This window comes from Tachyglossus aculeatus, chromosome 1 (genome assembly GCF_015852505.1).
Source record: "Tachyglossus aculeatus isolate mTacAcu1 chromosome 1, mTacAcu1.pri, whole genome shotgun sequence".
Classification (NCBI taxonomy): Eukaryota; Metazoa; Chordata; class Mammalia; order Monotremata; family Tachyglossidae; genus Tachyglossus; species Tachyglossus aculeatus.
In genome coordinates this window covers 132933368-132959881 of record NC_052066.1, presented here as the reverse complement: position 1 = coordinate 132959881, position 26514 = coordinate 132933368, and the positions used below count along the sequence as shown (strand labels likewise).

The following is a 26514-nucleotide window of genomic DNA, read 5'->3' as shown; positions in this document are numbered from 1 at the left end:
TCACCCTGTCCCTCCTCCCCTCTTTAACTTCCATCTTCAACCGCTCACTCTCCACTGGTTCCTTCCCCTCTGCCTTCAAACATGCCCACGTCTCCCCCATCCTAAAAAAAACCTCTCTTGACCTCACCTCCCCTTCTAGTAACTGCCCTATCTCCCTCCCACCATTCCTTTCCAAACTCCTTGAACGAGTCGTCTACACCCACTGCCTCGAATTCCTTAATGCCAACTCTATCCTTGACCCCCTCCAATCTGGCTTCCATCCCCTACATTCCACCGAAACTGCCCTCTCAAAGGTTATCAATGATCTCCTGCTTGCCAAATCCAACGGCTCCTACTCTATCCTAATCCTCCTCGACCTCTCAGCTGCCTTCGACACTGTCGACAACCCGCTTCTCAACACGCTATCCAACCTTGGCTTCACAGACTCTGTCCTCTCCTGGTTCTCCTGTTATCCCTCTGGCCATTCACTCTCAGTCTCTTTTGCGGGCTCCTCCTCCCCCTCACATCCCCTTACTGTAGGGGTTCCTCAAGAGTCAGTTCTTGGTCCCCTTCTGTTCTCTATCTACACTCACTCCCTTGGTGAACTCATTCGCTCCCACGGCTTCAACTATCATCTCTACGCTGATGACACCCAAATCTACATCTCTGCCCCTGCTCTCTCTCTCCCTCCCTTCAGGCTCATGTCTCCTCCTGCATTCAAGACACCTCCATCTGGATGTCTGCCCGCCACCTAAAATTCAACATGTCCAAGACTGAACTCCTTAACTTCCCTCCCAAACCCTGCTCTCTCCCTGACATTCCCATCACTGTTAACAGCACTACCATCCTTCCCGTCTCACAAGCCCGCAACCTTGGTGTCATCCTCGACTCTGCTCTCTTGTTCACCCCTCACATCCAATCTGGCACCAAAAACTGCTGCTCTCACCTGCACAACATCACCAAGATCTGCCCTTTCCTCTCCATCCAAACCGCTACCCTGCTGATTCAATCTTCATCCTATCCCGAAGGGATTACTGCCATCAGCCTCCTCTCTGATCTCCCATCCTCCTGTCTCCCCCTACTTCAATCTATACTTCACTCTGCTGCCCAGATCATCTTTGTGCAGAAACGTTCTGGGCATGTTACTCCCCTCCTCAAAAATCTCCAGTGGCTACCAGTCAACCTATGCATCAGGCAAAAACCCCTCACTCTCGCTTCAAGGCTCTCCATCACCTCGCCCCCTCCTACCTCACCTCCCTTCTTTCCTTCTACAGCCCAGCCCGCACCCTCCACTGCTCTGATGCTAACCTCCTCACTGTGCCTCGTTCTCACCTGTCCCACCGTTGACCCCCGGCCCACGTCCTCCCCCTGGCCTGGAATGCCCTCCCTCCGCACATCTGCCAAGTTAGCTCTCTTCCCCCCTAAAAAGCCCTACTGAGAGCTCACCTCCTCCAGGAGGCCTTCCCAGACTGAGCCCCCTCCTTCCTGTCCCCCCATCCCCCTCGCCCTACCTCCTTCCCCTCCCCACAGCACCTGTATACATGTTTGTACAGATTTAGTACTCTATTTTACTTGTACATATTTACTATTCTATTTATTTTATTTTGTTAATATGTTTTTTGTTGTCTGTCTTCCCCTTCTAGACTGTGAGCCCGCTGTTGGGTAGGGACCATCTCTATATGTTGCCAACTTGTACTTCCCAAGCACTTAGTACAGTGCTCTGCACACAGTAAGCACTCAATAAACACGATTGAATGAATGAATGAACCTATTCTCTCAGTACAAATCAACCAGGTGCAGCTTTGTTTTTAGAAAGGAAAATCTCTGTTGATTTGTTAAAATGTCAGCCTTGATCCAGCTTCTTCTTCCACAGTTGAAGTAGAAAGTCTGACTGGGGAATTTCCTTGACTATATTTACTGTCTGCAAAAACTACGCATCAGGAACACGCTATTGAATTTTGCCTACAGTGTTTGGGCTGCTTTACCAAGAAGAACACGTGACCCTGGATCTCCTCTGGAAGTTAAAGGACAAAGTCTATATGGTCAGAGTAAACCAACGGGAATCTAAATCTTTGCTTATTGATAAGAATATGCTGCCCTGCTGGCCTTATCAAGTCCAGTGAGAAGCCAGCCTGGAGGCATGTGTTTTGTTGGGTGAATATAAAGAGCAGTTCTTCAGAGCAGCAATCTTCATTGTTTTGTATAGAAACGGGATGAACCATCAACTGATGAATGCTGACAACAACAGTACTCTATATTCTCAATGAAAAATTAAGGAACACCCTTACTGAAAGGACTGAATGATTTTGAAGGCTATCAGGTAGTGTAAAAGGTCCTTTGTATTTGAGGGGGAAATGTTTCATTTTTGAAAGAAAACAGTCCATATCCACAGTCTGACTGTGAAAGCCAGCTTCATTTAGTGCCAGTACTTCCCATTAACAATCTACCCTTAGAAACCTGAAACTATTATTAGGTGTGTTTTGTTGAGGGAATTTAGGTACTATCTTCAACAAGCTTTGGATTTTGTTGTAATTCTAGATTATGCTATCCCAAGACTGGCAGAATTATTTCCCCCAACCTATAAGGATGTTTTTTTCCCCCCCACAATGGAGAATATGAAATATTCTATCTAACAGAGGAATACTGAAAATTTTTAAATGTAGTGATGTTTGTAAGAACCAAATTCACTTGTCCCCTGAAGTCTGACATTTCCTATTAAACTTGATAAATCTTTGGCAATAATGGTAAGGTTAAAATAATTCAAAAATAGCCCACTCTTGAAATTAACATTATCAATGAATGCAGGAGCAGGAACATTGAACCAATAGCTCTCTTTTTGTTCTTTTAAGAGTTCCTTGAGCAATGTCCACAGTCTAATTTTCAAATATTACAGCAAAATTAATGTGAGCTGGACCATTTTTAAACTAGTGCATGATTTTGAAGCCAAAATAAATGCTAAATATTATCAACAACTTTCTAGACCCCAAATTAATATGCAATGACAGCTACCCAAAGTTACCTAAATCAATGTTTTATATTAAATGAAATCCAAATTAAATTTTAATTTTATGTCCTCAATTCAAATGAAGTTATTTTTAAATTTCTATCACCCTAGCCACTCAGCACTTTACACTTTAAGCTTCTTGGTGGGGACTGTGTACCAACTCTGTTTTATTGTACTCTACCAAGGAGTACAGTGCTCTGCATAAAGTAATAATAATAATTGTGGTATCGGTTAAGCTGTTAATATGTGCCAAGCACTCATCTAAGCACTAGAGTAGATACAACAAAAGTAGGTCTCATGTGGGGCTCACAGTCTAAGTAGGAAGGAGAACTAGTACTGAATCACTATTTTGCAGATCAGGGAACTGAGGCACAGAGACGTGAACTGACTTGCCCAAGGTCACACACCATGCAAGTGTCAGAGCCAGAAACAGAACCCAGAACCTCTAACTTGCAGGCCCAAGCTCTTTCCACTGGGCCATTCTGCTTTCCAGTAATTGCTCAATAAATATCTCTGACTGATTGATACAGACAGGAAACAAAATGGTGGGAAGGAAGGGACCTCCAGTAGAGTTAGTAGCCTGAAATACCTATATGTCACCTATACCACCTGGCTGGGTCTTTTTTTGTTTCCCTTGCAGTTCTTGGCTTTTTCTACCTCTTGGCATCCTGATCTTCCTAAAGGCATTTCCCAGGCTACATAGAGTTTTAAAGCATTTGTTTAGCCTTCCCTGATCTACATATGTTGCTTTCCCTGCACTATAAAGCAGAAATTTTGGCATCCTGCTATCTCCTTACATGACCAGCATGGCTAAATTATGCTGCAATAAGCACATGCCTCAGTGTTCATTCACTGACTTCATTCCAGGATCCTATTATTGACTAGCTGGCCTTGACATTGATTTTACAGTAGTAATGGGTATAAATTCAGAGGTAATGAATGCTAAGACACTTCACAAGAAGTCAGGGGCACCTACGTGGGAAAGCCCAGGACACTTAGTCGTAGAAAACGTTGGAAGTTACTTCAGTTGTGTAGATCTTTAACCTGGCATGGAATTTGAGGCTTCATTTTTGTTAAACTCTGTCAATCTCTCCAGAAGGATATACTGGAGGATATATTAATGTCTTTCTCCCCATCTAGACTGTAAGTTAATTGTGGGAAGGAAACATGTCTAACAGTTCTATTGTAGCGTACTCTCCCAAGTTCTCAGCACAGTGCTCTGTCACTTCTAGACTGTGAGCCCGCTGTTGGGTAGGGACCATCTCTATATGTTGCCAACCTGTACTTCCCAAGCGCTTAGTACAGTGCTCTGCACGCAGTAAGTGCTCAATAAATACAATTGAATGAATGAATGAATGTTCTGTACACAATAGGCACTCAATAAATATGATTGATTTATGACTGGATTTTCAAAATTAGTTTTCTACTTATTTGTGCATCCATGTATAATAGGAGTCTGTATTGTTTGAGCAAAAGAATTCAGGACAGCAACATTAAACCCAGGGATGTTGAAGTAAATTTTTGGTATGTAAAAATGTCTGCCTAGTCTGGGTTGGCCTTCTTTGGACTTTTTTTTAATGGTATTTAATTAAACACTTACTATGTTCCAGGCCCTGTACTAAGTGCTGAAGTAGACAGAAGATAATCAGATTGGACACAGTCCATGTCCTACATGGGGTTCACACCTACATAGGGTTCACAGTCAATCCCTATTTTACAGATGAAGTAACTGAGGTGCAGGGTCCTACATGGGGTTCACACCTACATAGGGTTCACAGTCTTAATCCCTATTTTACAGATGAAGTAACTGAGGTGCAGAGAAGTGAAGTAATTTACCTAAGGTCACTGAGCAGACAAGTGGCAGAGCCAAAGTTAGAACCCAAATTCTTCTGACTCTCAGGCCCAACCTCTTTCCACTAGACCACACTGCCTCTTTCTGTTTGAGTGAAGCAGCATGGCCTAGTGGATGGAGCACAAACCTGGAAGTCAGAAGAATCTGCATTCTAATCCCTTTCGCATCATCAAGGATTGGCTGAGAAACATGAAGAGCTAACTGTTGGTAAAGGGGGGTAGGCAGGGAAGGGGAGTGGAAGGGTAGGACAATGAATGATAATAATAATAACAATAATAGTACTTGTTAAGTACTTGGGTAGATGCAAGTTAATCAGGTCGGACACAGTCCCTGTCCCACATGGGACTCAGACTCTTAATCCCCATTTTACAGATGAGGTAACTGAGGCCCAGAGAAGTGAAGTGACTTGTCTAAGGTCACACAGCAGACATGTTGCAGAGCCAGGATTAGAACCTCGGTCCTTCTGACTCCCAGGCTCGTGCTCTATCCGCTAACAGACCAGCTGGAGGGGAAGCAGTGAGACAAATTAATATCTTCAAGTTTTATCCCCTTCATTCACCACTCCTCCTCTCCAAAATTCCTGTGCCTGATTTTATGTAAAATGTCATCACATTCTGGCGCCAAACTTAACATAAATTCTTAAGAACTGGAGTGTTACTGAAACCCTGAAACTGAAGCCTAAAAAATGGGGGTATTTTAAGGAGTAACAATATTTGAAAGGAACAAACACATGTGAAAAGCAATGATCGCAAATTGACAGCAGTCTTATAAGTGTTAATCTGTTATACTAGTCAACAAATTTTGTTTTGTGGCATATTCTGAATAGTTTTACTGCCAGCAAATCAGGAACTCTTCTCTGTTCAGAAAATAAAAGTTAGTTGATTCCTCTGTAAATTATTTATGAACATTTAGTTCAAAATAACTCACGCTTCTAATCGCTATATTCTCATTTGCCATTTTAAACTTTTAACTAATGGTTTGCCCTGGCAGACTCATACTAGATCCCCAAATATTGCTAGATCTCAGGTAAAATACATCAGGACACATAGAACCTGATTTTCAAACTTTTTTAGCTTCATCGATCCTTGGGTTCACAACAAGTTGGAAGCACCTTCTCGTAAGTAACAGTGTGATTCCTTTTACCCCATTTTAGCCCTCTTCTGAAGAAAGTAACTTTTTTATTTCCCATTTAAGAAAGAATGTTTCAAAGCAGAAGAACTGAGGAAAACTAGAACTATCAGAATATGGTAGTGGAGTTGAAATTGTATTGATTTAGCAGTTTAGTTATGGGATATTTCAATGGTGTCTTGGGTCATGAAGGAGACACAAGGCAGGAAAAGAAAAAAAATGGGACATTTAGTTGAAGTTCACCTCTGAAAGTCAATGACAAGTCAAATTCATGCACTTATGGAGGACACCAAGTTATTCAACAGGTTAAGGAGATGTTTTTCTAGAATACAGATTTAGAGTCTTATTTTATACATTTTAATTCTTGTTGAATGACACAACAAATGATACAACATACTTCAAATAGTCTTACTAGAAACTGGGTAAACAGCATTCCTCCATAAAACAAAAATGCACAATCAAAAGTATCCTCTCTTGGGTCCACTAAACCCATTAACCTACTGTTACACCCTGATGAGTTTGCTCCTTTTCTCTCACCAGCAGATGTCAATAAAGGACTAACTCAAAGCAGAAGAGCAGAACACAATTTGCAGTGTAAAAATACATGAACATTATTAGAGGATCAAAAGAGGAATAGTAGCATATAAATGATCTACTCTAGTACGGGAGAAATGACTGAGAAGCAGTATGGTCTAGTGGAAAGAGCACAGGCCTGAGAGTCAGAGGACCCGGGTTCTAATCCCAGCTCCACCACCTGTCTGCTTTGTAACCTTGGGGTAAATCACTTAAATTCTCTATGCCTTAGTTACCTCATCTATAAAATGGGGATTAAAACTGTGAGCCAAGTCGGGCATGGAGTGTGTTCAACCTGTTTAACTTGTATCTACCCCAGCACTTAGTACAAGTGCTGGGCACATAATAAGTGCTAAAAAAAAAATGCCATTTTAAAATGAGGCATAATAAAAAGGTCCTGCAATAAAAAGGAAATGAGAGGGGATATGAACTAGAGGGAGGTTTAAATCTGGGCCCTGCTCAGCTATTCTTGAAGTGAACACTGTGATGTAGTCAAGTCTGGCTCTTGATTATTGCCTACTTAGAGAACTGCTGGTAGAGAAAGGAGATGTTGCTCAGGAAGTACCGCAGATGTGAGACCAATGGTTAGGGTTGCCAGGGTATCGTGACAAAGAGCCATGGGATCAGCAATAACAGCAATGCCATCTCATAGTAGCGAAAGCATGTGCAGTAGGGTCAATAGTTTCCTGGGATTTGTACTTTGATAATAAAATAGTGTTTTTCTCCTGTTGTTCTGTTGCACTTCCACCTTTCCTTGTCGTCAGCATCCACCTCCCTACTCCAAACCCACTCTCCAATTTATGCTAACCCAGGAGAGGAAGGAACCCTCCCCAAATTGCTGGTGGAACAAAGGGACAGTACTCTAGTTAGTGCCAGTCCCATGTGATTATTAATTATGGAGCTGGTTGCCAAATATCTTATGTCCCAAGTCCCATTTTCCCAGAGAGTTTTTGTCAGGAGTCTCCACTCCTGAAGGGTCTAGGAAAACTGAACTGTGGCCAGTGTCCTTATCAAATCTGAAATCCGGCAGCCCTACTCCTGGAGAGAACATGAAGCCTCAGGATTAGACCCACTCTTGTCTTGGGTGATACAGGTGGTGGACCTTTCAGGGGTTCTCAATATCAAACCTGATGCCCCTGGGACCTGACCCATGAGCTAAAACTTGAGCCATAGAGTCCAATGGTGCAGAGGCCATAACAGGTGCCATTCCAACATGAAAGAGCCAGGAAAAAACCCTGGATGGTTTCTGCATCTTAGGCCACCAGAAAAACCACAAGCTCAACCAACTACTTGGTTCATACACAATAACCTGATTAACATACCTGCACCACAATAAACATCACATTTTCACACTATCAAAATTAATTTCATGAATGATGATAATAATAACTCAACAGAAGTGCTTTCCGTACCTTAAATATATTTAGCTGCTGGTTTATTGTCTCTGTTTCCATTCCAACCGGACCCTGGGACTCTTCGTTCTCCTCTGCTCTCTGAAGGCATCCAGAAAATTCTTTTAACTTTTCATAAAATTCTTCCAGCCGGCTAACAGTGCTTTCAACCTGTTCTTCTCTGACCTTTGCTCGGTCTAATAATTTGTTGCACTGTTTGCTTAAAGCTTCCAAGTCCCTCTTAATACCGACAAGATCGGGAGATGCTTCTTCGGAGGCCAACATCATCTTGCAGGTTTTATTTGCATTCTCGTTGCTTACTATGAGGTCTTGTAGTTTCTTCAGAAAGTCCTTAATGTCCTCCCTTTGGCGCTGCAGAGTATCTCTTTCTCTGCCCACTGGAGCCATGCTATCCAGCTCATCATCAAACTCCGCAAATTGAGAAAACATTTCCCGGATGCTGTTCTGGAAGTGGCCAATGCCCTGAAGCTTGGCTTCTAAGAAGGAACATTTGTCGTCGACTTGCTGGCTGACATTCTTGTGCTCTCGTTCTAGAGACTCAGCTTGCAACAGGAGGTCGGCAGTACCCTCTGAGTCAGAAGCCTCAACTACCAGTTCCTGGGCCACCCTTTTAGCCATCTCTACCTGCTGTTTCAGAGTTTGAAGAGACTTCTGCTGGCTCTGCATAACTGTTAAGTGTTTGTTACTGCAAGCTTGTGGGCCTAGAGAATCGTACACTTCCAGCTGCTCTTTGGCACCCTTCAGTAGCCTCTGGGTTTCTTTAGAGGCTTCTTGAAACTCCTTAAGTTTCTTGGACATGTTCTCCAGGGACTGTTTCTTACTCTGAAGCTGTTCAGTTAGTGTGTCAACTCTTTGGTTCAAGGACTTGTTCTCTTCTCTAATAGCTTTCTGATCTGTTTCACTGGCATTGAGCAAACTATTTGCTGCATTATTTAATAATTCCACCATTCCAAAATGTTGGTCCATTTCCTTTTGCAGAGCTTTAACTTTCTCAATAGAATTTTCAGTTCCAGCAGGATCAATGCAGACCTTTATTTCTGCCAGGTTGTTATGACACTTGTCTATCCATGGCTGCAAATCTTCTGCATGCTCTTTGTACTTCAAGGCCTTCTCCAGACAATCTTTTAACTTCTCCTGTCTTTCTACTGCTTGTTTATTAAGACCATCCCAGTTGGTTTTGATGGTACTAATCTGAACCTGTAAATCGGCTTTCTCAGCCCCTTGAGTTTTCAGTAATAGGTTTTCACCTTCTGCAACAATTTTTTTGTATGAGTCACATTGGCTAGTTAAACCTTTCTGAAATTCCTTCTGGTCTTTAATTAATGACTGCAGGCTCTCCAATCTGGCTGATATAGGGGGAGATTGGTTTTGCTCTTCTTTCTTTGTGCCCAACCAGACCTGAAAATCTTGGGACATTTGCTGAAACTGATGAGAGCTCGCACAGGCTGACTGAAGTTGTTGAACGTGGTGTCCTGAAAATGACATTTCAGAAATACTCAGTTAATACTGGGCTACAGAATAAGTAACTTTATACCAAAGCAAAAGGACGAAACCTTTTTCAAATAACCCCAATACTTTGCCAAGTAAAAAAATCAAAAACTTTTAAAATTTTAAAATTTCTCTACAACAACTCCTCATCTTCCCTCCCAAGTCTGCTCCAGAGAAGCAGCGTGGTTTAGTGGAAAAACCACAGGCTTGGGAGTCAGAGGGTGTGGGTTCTAATCCCGCCTCTGCTACTTGCCTGCTTTGTGACCTTGGGCAAGTCACTTAACGTCTCTGTGCCACAGTTATCTCATCTGTAAAATGGGGATTGAAAGTGTGAGCCCCCTATGGAACAACGTGATAACCCTGTATCTACCCCAGCGCTTAGAACAATGCTTAGCACATGGTAAGCTCTTAACAAATACCATAATTGTTATCATTTAGTTCTCCTTTCACAGTCAAACACATCCTCATCCCAATCCAGAAGGCACAGATTCTGGTATTTTTCCTGAGTGAAGGTTCTCTTTCAACTCTCATATTGAGTCTGCTGCTGAACCCAGCAGGATTTTCTTCAATCGATCGATGGTATTTGAGCACTTACTGTGTGCAGAGCTCTATTCTAATTGCTTGGAATAATACAATACCTCCACAATCTTTCCAGACTGGACCCTTCTTATCCATCTGAGCAGTCACCACTCTGATCTAGGTGCTCTGCATATCTAAACTATTTATATCAATCTCCTTACTGATCTCACATCTCCCTTTCCAGTCTGAACTTCACATTGCTTCCCAGTGAGCAGTGTCTATATTTTATGGTATTTGTTAAGTGACTACTATGTGCCAAGCATTGGAAGGAGTGCTGGGATACATACAAGCTAATCAGGTTGGACACAGTCCATGTAGTACATTGGGCTGACAGTCTTACTCCCACTTTACGGATGAGGTTATTGAGGCACAGAAAAGTTAAGTGACTTGTCCAAGATCACACAGCAGACAAGTGGTGGACCCGGGATTAGAAGCCAGGTTCTATTAAGTGCTAGGGACTCAACTAAGTATTTGGGAGAGTAGAGAAGCATCAAGACGCATAAGTTCCCTAACCTCGAGTCATGATGAATTAGCTGAAAATACAGTTAAATGTGCAGATAAATATACAAAAAATTCTGCATAAGAAAATATACCTATGCCCAGATCATTTTTCTATAAATGTTGCTCGGCAGATGTCTCTCCATTTCTCAGAAAATATCAATGGTTACTTACTCCTCTCTGCATCAACCTCATCTGCTCTCTCCCCCTCCCTCCAGGCTCGCATCTCCTCCTGCCTTCAGGACATCTCCATCTGGATGTCCGCCCGCCACCTAAAGCTCAACATGTTGAAGACTGAGCTCCTTTTCTTCCCTCCCAAACCTTGTCCTCTCCCTGACTTTCCCATCTCTGTTGACGGCACTACCATCCTTCCCGTCTCACAAGCCCGCAACCTTGGTGTCACCCTCGACTCCGCTCTCTCATTCACCCCTCACATCCAAGCCGTCACCAAAACCCGCCGGTCTCAGCTCCGCAACATTGCCAAGATCCGCCCTTTCCTCTCCATCCAAACTGCTACCCTGCTCATTCAAGCTCTCATCCTATCCCGTCTGGACTACTGCACCAGCCTTCTCTCTGATCTCCCATCCTCGTGTCTCTCTCCACTTCAATCCATACTTCATGCTGCTGCCCGGATTATCTTTGTCCAGAAACGCTCTGGGCATATTACTCCCCTCCTCAAAAATCTCCAGTGGCTACCAATCAATCTGCGCATCAGGCAGAAACTCCTCACCCTGGGCTTCAAGGCTCTCCATCACCTCACCCCCTCCTACCTCACCTCCCTTCTCTCCTTCTACTGCCCAGCCCGCAACCTCCGCTCCTCCACCGCTAATCTCCTCACTGTACCTCGTTCTCGCCTCTCCCGCCATCGACCCCCGGCCCACGTCATCCCCCGGGCCTGGAATGCCCTCCCTCTGCCCCTCCGCCAAGTTAGCTCTCTTCCTCCCTTCAAGGCCCTGCTGAGAGCTCACCTCCTCCAGGAGGCCTTCCCAGACTGAGCCCCTTCCCTCCTCTCCCCCTCGTCCCCCTCTCCCTCCCCCCATCTTACCTCCTCCCCTTCCCCACAGCACCTGTATATATGTATATATGGTTGTACATATTTATTACTCTATTTATTTATTTATTTATTTATTTTACTTGTACATTTCTATCCTATTTATTTTATTTTGTTGGTATGTTTGGTTCTGTTCTCTGTCTCCCCCTTTTAGACTGTGAGCCCACTGTTGGGTAGGGACTGTCTCTATGTGTTGCCAATTTGTACTTCCCAAGCGCTTAGTACAGTGCTCTGCACATAGTAAGCGCTCAATAAATACGATTGATTGATTGATTGATTGATCAAGAAGAAAATCCTGACCAAAACATTTCACCTGCTGTTCTCCTCTTATTTCTCTTCTCCTTATATGTATATGGGCAAAATATATTTCAAATATGTATACAGCTGTCTTTCCCCACATTCCAGGTCATATTCTATATTCCTCTTGTGCTGATTTTCTCACTATATCACACTGTTGACTCTCCCACCTCTAACTCCTTGCTCATACCCTTTCTCCATCCTAGATTTTCCCTTCCCTTTCAAATCCACCAGACCACAGTGCTCTTCATCTTCAAAGCTCTGCTGAAATCGTATCTCCTCCAAGAAACATTTCCCAATTCAATTTTCTTCTGCCCAGGTAATATCTTCCCAATTTCCTCCGACACTCCTCAGCCACTTGAAACAATTTTGTATGTGGCAATTCATCTACATCTACCTCTTATATGGAGTACATATTCATTTTTCAATTCTCTCTTTTCACAACTGTAAACTATTTGTGTCTCCATCATTAGGGTGGATACTCTACCAAATACCTAATACAGTGGTATGTACACCCTAATTGTTCAATAAATGCTACTTGAATTGATTTTGCCTATGAAAAAGCAACTGCTTTCCTGGTCCAATGAATTCCTGAGACAACACCACAGTTTTGCAGCTTCCTGGAAGCAATGGTTTGGAAGCAACATCATTTCAAAGATGTACTCACTTGGGATTCTTCAAACCTCCCACTTAACCAGTTTGAAGTAGAACTGAAATGTTCTAGGACTATATTCTTCCTTCCCCTTTACATCTGGCAGACCACTGCTTACTCCGCCTATCCTAAAGCACTACTAAAATCACATCTCATCCAGGAAGTCTTCCCTGACTAATTGGTCCTCTTCCCATTCTATTTTCCTCCCTACTGTGTCACCTATGTTCTTGAGCCCCCCACCCAATCACTTAGGTTCTCTATCCAGCTAAGAATTTAGGTTCATGTCTTCAAACCTCATTGCTTCCCTCTACCTGTAATTTCTTTTGCTATCCATCTCCCCCTTTAGATTGTAAGCTTCTTGAGGGCAGGGATCGTGTATACTACTTTGTTGAGTCTATTACTTTGTTGAATTTCTTACATGCTTAGTGCAATGCTCTGCACAGAATAAACACTCAATAAATACCACTGATCGATAGATTGTCCTGGGTATGGGCATGCCCCAAGAGCAGTAAGCATTTATTTTAGTATTGATTTGTCCCACTTTTCAACTGATCCATCTTCTCTTCTTAGATCCTAAGAATTAATGATAACAGGCTAGGTGTGGCACCTCCCAGACAACCCATTCTACTTCCAGATCAAAACATAATGCTCCTTCTTTCATTAAAAAATGAACAGCAAAGGACCTCGAATTTAAATGAGTTTCTTTAAAGTAATTTGAATTTAATACAAACCTGCTTTTTGTTCAATATCCTTGAACACTTTGAAGACACCTTCTAACTGCCTACTGAGTTCTGCTTTTAAGTACTCTTCTCCAACCAGCGCTGACAAGTCCTCACAGAGAGCTTGGGCCAATTTTAAATTCTTCATTTCCTGTTCTATTTCCTGCTCCATTTCTCTGGCTGTTTCCAACTGCTGTTTCATAGCATCAGGGTGAGCACTCTCAGCCAAACTACTGCTAAGTTTATTATCCAGGACACTTAACTTATCAGAAAGGCTTCGCAGCAAATTTTGATACTGAGTGCTTTTGTCAATGGCTTGGTCAATTCGAACACATCTGCCGCTCAATTGTCCCGTTAGTGAATCCCATTTTTCAGCTACAGCTGCCAGTTGCTCTTTCACAGTTCCATGTAAAGTGGGGTGTTCACCTGGTCTGCTCAGAATACTCTGGCCAGTTGTCTTTAGCTGTTCATATTGAGGTTTCCGTGTATCGAATTCATTAAGCAGAATCTGGAGTAATGGAGAAAATATGGTGATTAAGGAAAGTACTATCCAAAATTCCCACCAATCGAGGCTTTTGTTTCCTTATGAATTATCTGTTCTCTCAATTCTAGGTGCAAGCGAGTTCACTTCAACTACTGCCCAGTGACAACGATATACAATGAGAGGGAATGAACTGCACATTCCTGAGGGTGGAGAATAGAGAAATATCCTGCGTTCCCCTCTTTCATTCTTCCTGCTTATGACCTGGGAAGCAGAGAATATGTCAGTCATGCCTACAGCAATGCCATCTGGCACCCAGAGAAAGTAGAAAAGTTTATAGATAAAGCTTGCCCTGAGCCTGAAGGCTCAGAAACTGCTTTTCAAAACTGAAGCCAGTTAGGTCAGAAAAGCTGCTGGATTCCAAAGCTCTCCCTCCACAAGTTCTGAGAGTTCAAGTTAAGAGGCTAAGTGTGTTTACTCCCTTACTTGATTGCATAGCGGATAGAGCATGGGCTTGGGAATCAGAAGGTCATGGGTTCTAATGCCAACTCCACCACTTGTCTGCTGTTTGACCTTGGGCACTTCTCTGGGCCTCAGTTACCTCATCTGTAAAATGGGGATTAATACTGTGAGCCCCAGATGGGACAACCTGACTACCTTGTATCAACCCTAGTGCTTAGAACAGTGCTTGGCACAAAGTAAGCTTAACAAATACCTTCATCATCATTGGAGGCTCCTCAAGGGCAGCAACTGGATCTACTTACTTTACTGTATCCATGTGCTTAGTATGATGCTCTGCCCACAGTAAGATCTCAATAAGTACCACTGACTGGCTGTTATGCAAGTTTATTTTTCCAAAGTGTTTGTTGCCAGTGGGACTTCTGGTACTACACATTCCAGAAGCCCACTGGAAATGAGCAAAGACACATTTCTAGGTTGCTTTTGATTACCTCCAATCCAACTCAGCTAGTGGACAACGTGCATCAGGGTCTATTTCAGGTCCCTGATTTTTAGCCCAAGCAATGATGTATTGCAGAACACACCCTTCAGAGTCCAGTGCCCCACCTCTGTGCTTGTCCACCCTCCCTCCGGTGTCATCTGTGCATCTGTACCACTTAAGAACTTGCTATATTCACCTTACTCCCAGCTTCTCTGCACTTACACATCTATCCTATCCTCTCCTATTTCCCCTATCTGTGCTTATTTTAATGTCTGTCTGAACCTCAAGATTATAAGATCCTTGTATCTGCCCATTCTATTGTAACATAATCTCCCAAGTGATTAGTACAGTACTCAGCACAGCCAGTAAGTGCTAAATAAATACCATTGACTGGTTATTGATTACATGTGCACAGACAGCATTTGGGCATGTGTAGGGATATATCATTTTAACACCTGCTGCATTTAGATTAAGTGCTCTACATTTGTAGAATAAGGTTTATTGATATGTATATCCTTTATTGTTAGCATTAAAGCTTTTTGTCATTAAGTCATCATGCTTACAGAGATAAATTTGAGTGTTTTGTTTTACAGAATTCTGTAAACAATTCCTCTCTCAGTCATGTTGAGCTTAACTATAAGAACTACTCAGTGTAATCTAATAGTCATATATGGACTGCTTAGATTTAAAAATTGGAGTTTTACCAGCCTCATTTTAATTTCCATAAAATGGAACTCCAGAAGTTCATTTTTTTCATTTGTATTCCCACAAAGTGAAATTCCAAAATGCAATTAACTGGCTCCAAGAGATGTATTTATGAATAAAATTTAATTTCTGCTATTTTGTATGATTTAAATTTTAGAGAATAATTCTGGTAAATTAATTTGCCTTTCAATCTCTAACTAAACCAGCTGAATTTCAGTCACCTCTTCTGCCTCTGTGGTTCTTCCTTCCCTTCTCATTCAGTTACCTCTTTGTACCATCCTGGTTTTTAAATTTTTTATTATCTTCTATCATGATCAAAAGACTAAAACCTCAAAGGACAAATGTCTAAGCAGTAAGAACTGTAAATACAAGTTTCTCATAAAAAAGTTATTAGCTACTTGCATGCTCACATTAATAAAGCTTCAAAGAGCCTTCTAACAGAGTAAGAGCAAAGTATGACCTAAACACCAATATTACTTGGCCTTATATCTGCTCAGGCATATGCCTTTGGGGTATCTTCTCACCTCTTATGGCTATTCTAGCATACCCCATAGTAATTACATCATTTACAGACTTGTGGTATTACAATCAAAACAGAAACACTTTACTTTTTAGGAATTTTAAATTGATATGCAACACTCACCTGGACCTGCTGTTTCTGGGTATTTAGCATATTTGGATCAATGGACAAGGGTCCAAGAACACTAGCCATTAGCTCTTTTTCCACAAGCCATTGCTTTAATTGAGCTTCTACAGTTTGGAACTGATTCAGGTTATTTGAGGATTCTTCCAGTTTTTGTTGTCTATCAGCAGTTAGGTGATTGAGTTCCTTCCACTTGGAATCTAGTACAAAATGAAAAATGATGAATTTGGCATTTCACTTAAGCATTTAATACTCTACTAAATATGCGTTCCACTGACCTCCCCCAATCCTTACATTTACTTTTAAAATTGGTTCAAAAGACTCCACTGAAATGACTGAAGTCATGAGAAAATTAATTGTGAAAGCTTATTTGTTTAGAACAAAACTCCTCTCCACACCTAACAGAAACTTCTAGCCACTGGCTTCAAGGCACTTCCCCAGCCCTCCGACTTTTCTGCTCTTTTCTCCCTCTACTCTACAGCTTACATCCTTCATTCCTCTCAAGCTAACCTGATCACTGTGCCTCTTTCCCATCTCTTTTGCATCTGACTTCTTGTTCATGCCCTCCTTCATTCCTGTAACTCCCTCTTTCTAGTCTTTCAGACAAGAGTTTCCTGCATCATTAAAGCCCTTCTGAAACCTACCTTCCTATGAAGCTTTCCCCAGTTAATTTTTTTTCACTCCAGGTCATAGTTTGCTAACAACCACCTAAGCAGTTTTGTGCCATCTGTGCATTTATGCACTCAAACTACTGTAGTACTTCTGTACATCAACTTATATTTCTATGATCTAAGCATTTATTCAACCACACATCCATCTAAATCCTTTTTAGTCTTCCCCACTAGAGTATAAATTCCTCAAGGGGCGGGTGCATGTCAAACGACTGTACTGAACTCTCCTAAGTACTTAATACAGTGCTCTGCACAAAGTAGTAACTGCTCAGTAAATATCATTGATTGACTCTATTTGTCCCTCTCCTATGCTATACTGAGAGGTTCTTGAGGGCAGGGATTGTATCTTTGAACTTTATTGTGCTCTCTCAATCACTTACTATAGTGTTCTGTAACAAACAGGCACCCAGTAAATACTCTTGATTGATTTATTGTACCCTATTTAGCCCAGTGGATCTAGAGGAAGTTGTGTCAAGGGAAAAGCATAATTTGCCAGTATGAGCAATTCAAGTGTTTCCTTTTCTTTTCTGATATAAGGTGTTCAGTTGAGTAGTTGAGTCATTTATTGTCCACATCAATTATTTTATTTTAATCATTTACCCAATTAAGCCCAGTTCTGATCATGTGCAATGCAAATTTGAAATGAGTCCATTTAGGGCTGATGGATCCTGATTAATAGAATCTGTTCCATCTCTTTAATTTGGTCCAAACAAGACAAACAACTAAATGACTTTGGGCTCTGAACATCCCATCTAATTGATTGTTGTCCACAGGAAACTAGAGAGTGTGTGGAAGATTAGATCACTGAATGCCAATTTGGAGGTTCTTTATCTGTAAAATTCCTCTCAAGAGGAAGAGCTAGAGGAAAAATGTGGTGATAGAGATTAAGCAATTAGTTCCTATATTAAGGTACAGCTAGTCACAGACAAAGAGATCTATTTACTCCCAGCCACAACATTTGCTTGCTAATGGGAAGGGTGCTTTTTTGCATGTGATTAGCACTGTGCCTAACACTACAATAATAACTATGAAATGTCTTCAAATACATTCCTTAATCTCCTGTAACTCACATTTACAGGGATTAAAAAGGTTTTAGATTTGTTATTACTGAATTTTAATCACAGTGACAGAAAATAATTTGGAGGAGAACATGGATTAGGTTAAATATTAAGCAAAACGAATCTATAACTGACAAACTAGGAACTTGAAAGTGCTCAGAGAAAATTCTGCTAGGCACAATTAAAATAGAAATCTCATTCCTGAGCCTCTCTCTCTAATTTCTATTATTCTCTAATTTTCCATTTTATATCTCCTGGAATCATTTCACTTCTTCAGAGCTAGTAAACTAGTAATCCCCCGGGATTCTTTAAATTCTCTTTTATTCTCATCCCTAAAATAATTATAAGTGTTAGTATAGAAATGCTTATCCTTTTAAAAAGAGACTCTTCCAGTATTTCAACATGAAATATATTTAATATTTAATTAAATATATTTAATAGTGTGAATCTATTCAATACAATGAATTAGATCAATGAGCAGTAAAACTTTACAAAATGTACCCCATTGAATCTTGATATATTTCAAGTTCTTCCTCTCATTTTCAGAAAATAAGAAATTAGTCCTTGCATCATAGATGGAATGGCCTAACAATTTCTGGTTCAAACTGCATTTGAAAGGCATGCAAACAAGATCTAAGAAGATTTATGACTATGAAAATAAAATAAAAGATTTACTAACACTGTTCAATAACCATCTTTCTGGTAAAATGCACCACTACCTGCAAAAACTGCAAAAATCTTTATATTCACGTTAGTGCAAGACCACACAGTACCTATCTCCTCCAACATCTGTTTCCATTTGGATGCCTCAGGAGAGTCTGGGTTCTGCTCCAGCAGTTCTGACAATTTGTCTTTCAGCTCTTGCACTTTATTCACATTTTGCTTTAGTTCTGCTTCAAATGTCTACAAGGCAGGAAAACATTCAATGAAAGCAATCAATGTTTAACTCAAATTATCTGCACAAAACCATGATTTTCTACTACTACAGTTCAACCTAACTAAACATAATCTATTCCAAAGGGTTGCTGTTGGTTCAAACAAATAATCTAGTGGAAGTGCTTAATTCTTCAACATGGTAGATCTGTGTTCAGATGCTGGATTTCTGTTATTATTCTAGAGATTTAGAATTTCTTTATATGAAAATGGGGAGCCCTCGAGATACAATGATCTGGGTTCTGATGAAGAAGAGCACTTTGTATTGCCAGTAACCTCCTGCAATTAAAGGAAGGTCTTTACCAATGCATCTGAATTAGTATAAAGCAACCAGAAAGCTACAATAAACTAAAACCATACTAGAACTGTTTTCCTTTAGGCCAACTTCAAACAGAGTGGTGATGCAATATAAATTCTCCATTACCACTTTCTGACATTAAACAATATCAGGAGACATCAAGCAAGGAGAGCAGACCCCCAAGCAAGTCTTTTCACACTGGGTACAGCTCTTGGTATTTGGTATTTTCACTCCAAATCCGATCAGTTTTCTTCTGGCTGACTATGATTAATGTCCTCAAGCTGAAGAGTACCACAAAGCATCTCACAAACACATCAACTCATTCATCTTCAAATCAACCCTGCACAAGAAGAGGCCATTATTATCCATATTCACAGATGAGGCCTTGGAGTTGATGAGATTAAGTCACTGCTGAAGGTTACAGAAACAGGACCCCTGAATACCAGGGCTCCACTCTAAAAGCTAATTAATTCTCTTTCATTCCATTAACTATCATGGGCAAAAGCTCTATCACCTTATTCTGCTCTACTTGAGCCCTCACAGCGTCATTATCTGTAGGTGGTGCATCCCAGCTTGTTGTAGTTTTGTCCATTTGTTGTAACCACTGAATCATTGAATCGGATTCTTCCTGGACCTTTTGCAATTTTGAGAGTTTCATCTCCAGTTCAGAAATGTTATCCTTCAGTAAGATTCCAAGATCTTCATAACTGTGGCTTATGTCTGTCATATCCTTTTTAACAGATGTCATATCTGGGAAAAGAGGAGGAAAATAACTATATTAAATATGTTTTCAAAACTCTTAAGCACATTCCAATTTACCAGAGCACTGGAAGTTAAACCTTAAGTTAACTTTCTCATTCATTCATTCATTCATTCAATCGTATTTATTGAGCGCTTACTGTGCGCAGAACACTCTACTACATGCTTGGGAAGTACAAATCGGCAACATATAGAAACGGTCCCTACCCAACTATGGGCTCACAGTCTAGAAGGGGGAGCCAGATGACATAACAAAACAAGTATACAGGTGTCAATACCATCAGAATAAATATAATTATTCTCAGTATTGCTACATCTTGCAACTGCTTAACATTTAATTAAGACAAATGGCTAATTGTTAGCTACTACCATAGTAATTCTCCCAACAAAAAATTTAACAAATTTAACAAGTTAGTCCTTTTCTCACATCTCTTGGTATATCAACTAGATCTTTGTGAATTTTAAGTAACCCAAGGCCTTGAAAGTATTATAGATAAAAAATAAACTGTCATAGTACTGAGTTTTCTGAACTTCTCTGAAATACTGACTAAAGATATCAGCTCCTACAATAGTTGGGAAGAAGTATTAATGAATTCTGCCTTGCAAATAAACATTGCTGCCTCTCTGCTGTTGTTGCTCACCTTTGTTTGTTAAAAACTCCTGAGAATTTGAAGCTGTACCTTCACCATTTAATACTGCTCCACCTAAAAAAAAAAGTGCTCATAGAATATAACTTCCAAATTTCATTATGCAAAGATATAAGCTTAACAATTCATTCCAAAATAAGGACATTCCAGTTTTTAACAAGGGTTTTTGATTATCGGGGACCATCGGATTAAATAAGATATCTGAAGACAAAAATGAAGTGACTTTATCATGTCTTTTGTATCTCTATTTTCTTTTTTAAACTGTAATCAGGTGGTACTTGGAACATTAACCCAATAATGATCATATCTCTCAAAATCAAGCACTGGATATGATAACCAGCCTCTATTTGTTACACGAACATGGGTGATCCTTCCTGGAGAGCACCTACTGTCGAACTGATTTCTATTATATTATATACTGGCAGTGGTTATTGGTAAAGAAGCTTTCCTGGTCATTTCCAATAACATAAAATTACCCAACTAATGGGACAAACAATACAATACTACCACTGTGAATTAATTTAGGCAGAATCACTGCGATAGAATAAACAGAATTAAGTCATGTACATGATAACTGCCTCCAACTTGAAACCATATTTTCAAATAATCCCTATTTTTACAGGTCCCAAGTGAAGACTTTATTTTACAGTACATATTTACATGTTAAAAAACTTATTAAACTGCCCAGTAGAGAAAATGTTTTGGTATATACTGTACTATACCATAGAGAATGGTATTTCCCACAGTTGTTATTGTTACTGTTGTGTACAATATGTACACACCAAGGACTGCCTTCTGGTTTCTTTCAAGAAAATTAAAACTGTGTTTGACTTCCTTAAATGTAATCCAATCATTTCAAAATGAAAATAGGTAAAAAAGCAAAATTCTTAACCAGTAGGGCTCGCGTTACCAAGTGCCAATGACAAATCTTTGACAAGGAAGGGGAAGAGAGATCACACCTATGTTTAAGATGACTATTCTCTGCTGCGAGATTAATGGAGCAGAATTAATGGCCACATGGATAAGGCTGTGCTTTCTCCCCTTCATCCAGCTGGAGGGTGAGGATTACAATAGTGGCAGCTGGGGGATGGGCAGAGAAGATAAATCATAGGAGAAAAGCAGTAATCCACTAAATAAAGACCTGGAATTGCTTCCCCTAGCTACCACAATCTGAATTCTACTTCAAGTATTGACTGGAAAATACATTTTTGCCTTAACTTTAAAATTATATAAATCTGCAAAATCTGGGGAATAATCATTTCATAATGAATTCAAGAAATACACTTTTCCTCTTTCTGGCTGACAAAAGTGGTTCAGATTTTAGCTGGGTAACAGAACAAATGACTGTCTAGAGTGCTATGTAATTGTTGACAGTGGCTACATCTCCCTGAATAAAACAGGCTGGAAGCAACCAAGTATCCTGGACTTTGTAGAAGACAGGCATTCTTCCCCTCTCCTTGTTTTCCTCTTCACCCAGGAAAACTAGACTCACTTCCACCTGAATCCTTCAACAATATCTTCAATTTCATTGTGCCATTGTGCCAGGGGAAAAACACAAATAATGTGTCTCTAAAAATGACAGTGTTTAGTTCATTTCTTGTTTATGAAATTGTAGCCACCTACTTTTTAGCTCTAGGCTGAAAACAGGTAAAAGAAAGAAACTGGGAAAGATGTCCAAATAAACTGCAATACAGATTATTCATGTTAATCCCTAAGCAACATTTTGTGGAGGGTAAATAGGCCCTCATTTTAAAGTTTTCTTTTACTTTTATTTATTAATATACACAGTGCCCAAAATAACCAAGTGGATGGATCAACTTTTATTTTAGGTCATTACTAAAAATCACATACCTGATTTCACCATTGTTCTTGCTTTTGCAGGGGAAGTCACTGCACTTATTAGGTTACATAAAGAGGACCCTCTGTTGTTAACTTTTTGAATCTCTGGTGCTTTTAAATTCCACATTTCCTGCAATAGCTGAGTGAGCAAAACCCATTATTTTTCTGTGTCAGAATTTATAATTTCATTACATTTCAAATTTTTAAACATTCATTTGAAGAAACATAATTTTGAATGCTGAAAGAGGAGGGGCAAGTGGGATAATTAACCATCTCTGTTTTCTTTCCAGAGTCCTAGGGAGCCTCATGGATTTCAGCGTCAGACATACTGCTTCCATCCACACTGCTGCTAGCTATCATTAAATTCGAGATCTACAAACTGCAGGTATTTAAAACTGTACTGTTAAAGCTACTTTTAAGCAGAGCAGTAAATAATGGATGAAACGTAGGAGTGGAAAGAAAGAGGGGAGAGAGAAGGCTTGGAAAGCAGAAAAGAGAATTTGTAACACATTGAACTGAATACAAACAGTTTGAACTTTTCAGAACTCCAGATATCAGTGAACTTTGAAATTTATTAAACATCCCATTATTTAAAAAGGTGAATGAAAAAATATACTTAAAACGAAATTCCTCTCCACAATGTAAGAGGCCTCCAGAAGACACATTGGGTCTAATGGTACAGAAACTGCACACTAATTCTTGAAAGAGAGGCAAAGGAACAGTACCCTAATATGGTCACCATCTGACTTGTGTCTATGTTGCGGGGCTGACGCAAACTGTGTAACAATTATCTTTGAGTGTATCATGTTTAAAAATAGTATCCAGCAAAAGCTAAGCCAAGCTGTTTTGGAAAGAGGGCCAAAGGGACTGACACAGAAGGCAGCTCCTTTTGGAGTGGAACGGGAATGGAATGTAAGGAAGAACTGAAGGCCTACTGCAAATTCGTAAATGAAAGTAGGTTCTTCCTTGAAAGAATGACTTGGCATAGAGTGATTTAAATATCCCAGGTCATTAAGCAATCTGAACATACAGGATAAAAAAGATCATATCAGTACTTCAATTTCACACAGGTAATTGGTGCAAATATGGCGTTCATTCATTCAATTGCATTTGAGCGCTTACTGTGTGCAGAGCACTGTACTAAGCTCTTGGGAAGTACAAGTTGGCAACACACAGAGACGGTCCCTACCCAACAGCGGGCTCACAGTCCAGAAGGGGGAGACAGACAACAAAACAAAACACATTAACAAAATAAAATAAATAGAATAAATATGTACAAGTAAAATAGAGTAATAAATATGTACAAACATATATACATATATACAGGTGCTGTGGGGAGGGGAAGGAGGTAAGGTGGGGGGGATGGGGAGGGGGAGTAGGGGGAGACGAAGGGGGGGGGTTCAGACTACCTTCCCAAAATTATGTTCAGTGGCTTACCTTGGTAGCTTCTAAAGATTTCTTTAAATCATCCATGCCAAGAGAGGACTGGACAACTGGAATTCTTTCAAATGTTTCTTCCATCCAGGTCTTTAAAGACTCAACAAGGAGCCGGAAGGCATCCATTTGTTCTTGGCAAGACGATACAGCTTCTTCTCTAGACAAACGGATAGCCCCCAACACACAAAACTCAGTGCAAGAGAAGCAGGCAAAAGATAATGCCACAAGAAGCCACTCAAAAATTCTTTCAGCCTCATCATCAAACCAAAAAACACCTTACCAACCTCTCCCCAGCCCTATCCCAGACAGGATAGTAGCTGAAGGTGGAATGAGGGAGAAAAATGTGAAGAACACCATGTGGAAAAAGCATAAGTAACCTGCAGTGACTATCTAGTGCTTATGGGGTGACTGGAAGCAGAAACACTGACATTGCTATGAAACTCTACTGTCACTGAGATCCACAGAAGCTTCTATAGGATGGGGGCCGGTGGGAGGGAGGGATGGATCACCCACCACTTTAAAGCAGCCAATATAGGGTTAGACTCCACCCCCAAGGTCAAGTTCATTCAATTTTTACTGAGTATATTATATGCAGAACACTTTACTGAGCACCTTGGAGAGTAAAATATAACAGAAAACAGACACATTCTTTGTCCCCAATGAGCCACAGTCTAAAAGCAGAGAAAGTTGACCCTAACCCTTTACTGGTCATTTTAGAAATGGCCCATCAAGACTCCAATCACCTTATCTGCTCACTTATCCTGCCTGTTGATCAAACATGAACTTAAAGGGCCTGAAATAGATGGCTGCTCATATTTACCTTCTTGTTCTTAGTTCAGAAACAATCCCATTCTTTGGCAGATTTCCTAAATGAGGTCACACTCTGGATTTCTGAGCCACAGTAGATTGCATATATGTGTTGGAGTTGAGGAGAATATGGAAAGCAAGATTTATCAGAATTCCATTGGTTTGCCTTCTTCTAGGCATTACACACACTCACAGATAACTTGTACTCCAGAAGGAATGACAAACTGACCAAGGCATCACTCCATGTCATTTGTGGTGATACAACTTGATTGCAGACACATGGCAAAGCACTGTACTAAGCGCTTAAATCAATGGTATCACTTCTGTCTCACAAGCCCGTAACCTTGGCATTATCCTCTTCTCAACACATACATTCAAACTGCCACCAGTCTTGTCAGTTCAGCCTTCACAACTGTGCTAAAATCCATCCTTTCCTCTCTATTTAAGCTGCTACCACTTCTGCTCTCCTACTCTGATCATTACCTCAGCCTTCTTGCAAAACCCCTGCCTCTCATATCTCCCCACTCCAATCAATACTTCCCTCTGCTGCTCATACCATTTTTCTACAAAACTATTCCTTCCATGTTTCCCCATTCCTTGAGAACCTCCACTGGTTGCCCAACCACCTCTCATCAAACAGAAGCTCCTTACCACTGGCTTTAAAACACTAAATCACTTTGCCCCAACCCAACCCGTACACTTCATGCCTCCAATTCCAACCTATTCATGTACTTCAGTCTTGTCTCACTACTACTTCTCTCACTCCCTTCGCTATCACTCTGTGAAACACAGTTCAGTTCATCAACAAGCAGCATTGAAGCTTTGGAGTATTAGCTAGTGGCCAAGTGGAAAAAGCAGAGGATTGGGAGTCACTGAGAGCTCACCTCCTCCAGGAGGCCTTACCAGACTGAGCCCCCTCCTTCCTCTCCCTCCCCATCCCCCCGCCTTACCTCCTTCCCCTCCCCACAGCACCTGTATATATGCATATATGTTTGTACATACTTATTACTCTATTTTACTTGTACATATTTATTCTATTTATTTTATTTTGTTAATATGTTTTGTTTTGCTGTCTGTCTCCTCCTTCTAGACTGTGAGCCCACTGTTGGGTAGGGACCGTCTCTATATGTTGCCAACTTGTACTTCCCAAGCGCTTAGTACAGTGCTCTGCACACAGTGAGTGCTCAATAAATATGATTGAATGAATGAATGAATGAGTCAGAAGACCAGGGTTATAATCCCAGCTCTGCCACTTGCCCACTGGGAGACCTTGGACAAGTCACTTCACTTCTTGGTGCCTCAGTTTCCTCATCTGTAAAATGGGCTGTATTGTACTTTTCCAAGCACTTGTACAGTGCTGTACATATAATAGGTACTCGAAAAATATCATTGATTTATTTGCTGATCTGCCTCCTGTTGGCCAGTTAGTTGATGCTTAACAGAATGTACTTTCCGCATGGCCTAATGGAAAGTGCATGTGACTTGGAGTCAGAGGATCTGTGTCCTTATCCCGGCTCTGCTACTTGCCTGTTGAGTGATCTTGGGGTAAGTCACTTCACTACTTTGTGCCTCAGTTTCCTCAACTGTAAAGTGGTAAATACTAGTCTTCACTCCCCTTTAGATTTTGCACCCCATGTGGGCAGGGACCATGTCTGATCCAATTCTACTGTATCTACCCCAATGTGCAGTACAGTATTTGGCAAATAATAGGCTCTTTAAAAACTCAATTATAATTATAATTATTATTATTATTATTGAAGAGAAGGCTGCTGTGTGACAGGTGGCAAGGAATGTGGCAGAAGGCCTGCCTGCAGGTGTGTTCACTAGAGTCAGGGCCAACTCATGTGGTACTCATTCACAGACAGAATTCAGGGCCAGAGTGCAACTGATGTTGCATGGTACTCTCCCAAGCACTTTTACAGTGCTCTTCACAAAGTGCTCAATAAATACCATTGTTTGATTTCCTGATGACTGATATGCTTTCTGTGGGGCAGTTAGTTCATGTTGAGCAAAATGTACTTTCAGCTTGGCCTACGTCTAATACCATCATTGCTACTTGCCTGT

General features: G+C 40.8%; 1 protein-coding gene across 23 annotated transcripts in view; it reads right to left on the bottom strand.

The window, feature by feature from the left end:
- Positions 1–26514, bottom strand: part of DST (dystonin) — a 520502-nt gene that overhangs the window by 109933 nt on the left and 384055 nt on the right. For all 23 annotated transcript variants that reach the window (XM_038771967.1, XM_038770518.1, XM_038770592.1 and 20 more), the window contains 8 exons: positions 23644–23800; positions 22219–22345; positions 20362–20424; positions 19476–19711; positions 18504–18633; positions 16002–16201; positions 13245–13740; positions 7949–9420 (listed from right to left, as the gene is read on the bottom strand). In XM_038771967.1, coding sequence (XP_038627895.1) covers positions 7949–9420; positions 13245–13740; positions 16002–16201; positions 18504–18633; positions 19476–19711; positions 20362–20424; positions 22219–22345; positions 23644–23800 — 2881 coding nt within the window. The remainder of the gene's footprint in view (positions 1–7948; positions 9421–13244; positions 13741–16001; positions 16202–18503; positions 18634–19475; positions 19712–20361; positions 20425–22218; positions 22346–23643; positions 23801–26514) is intronic.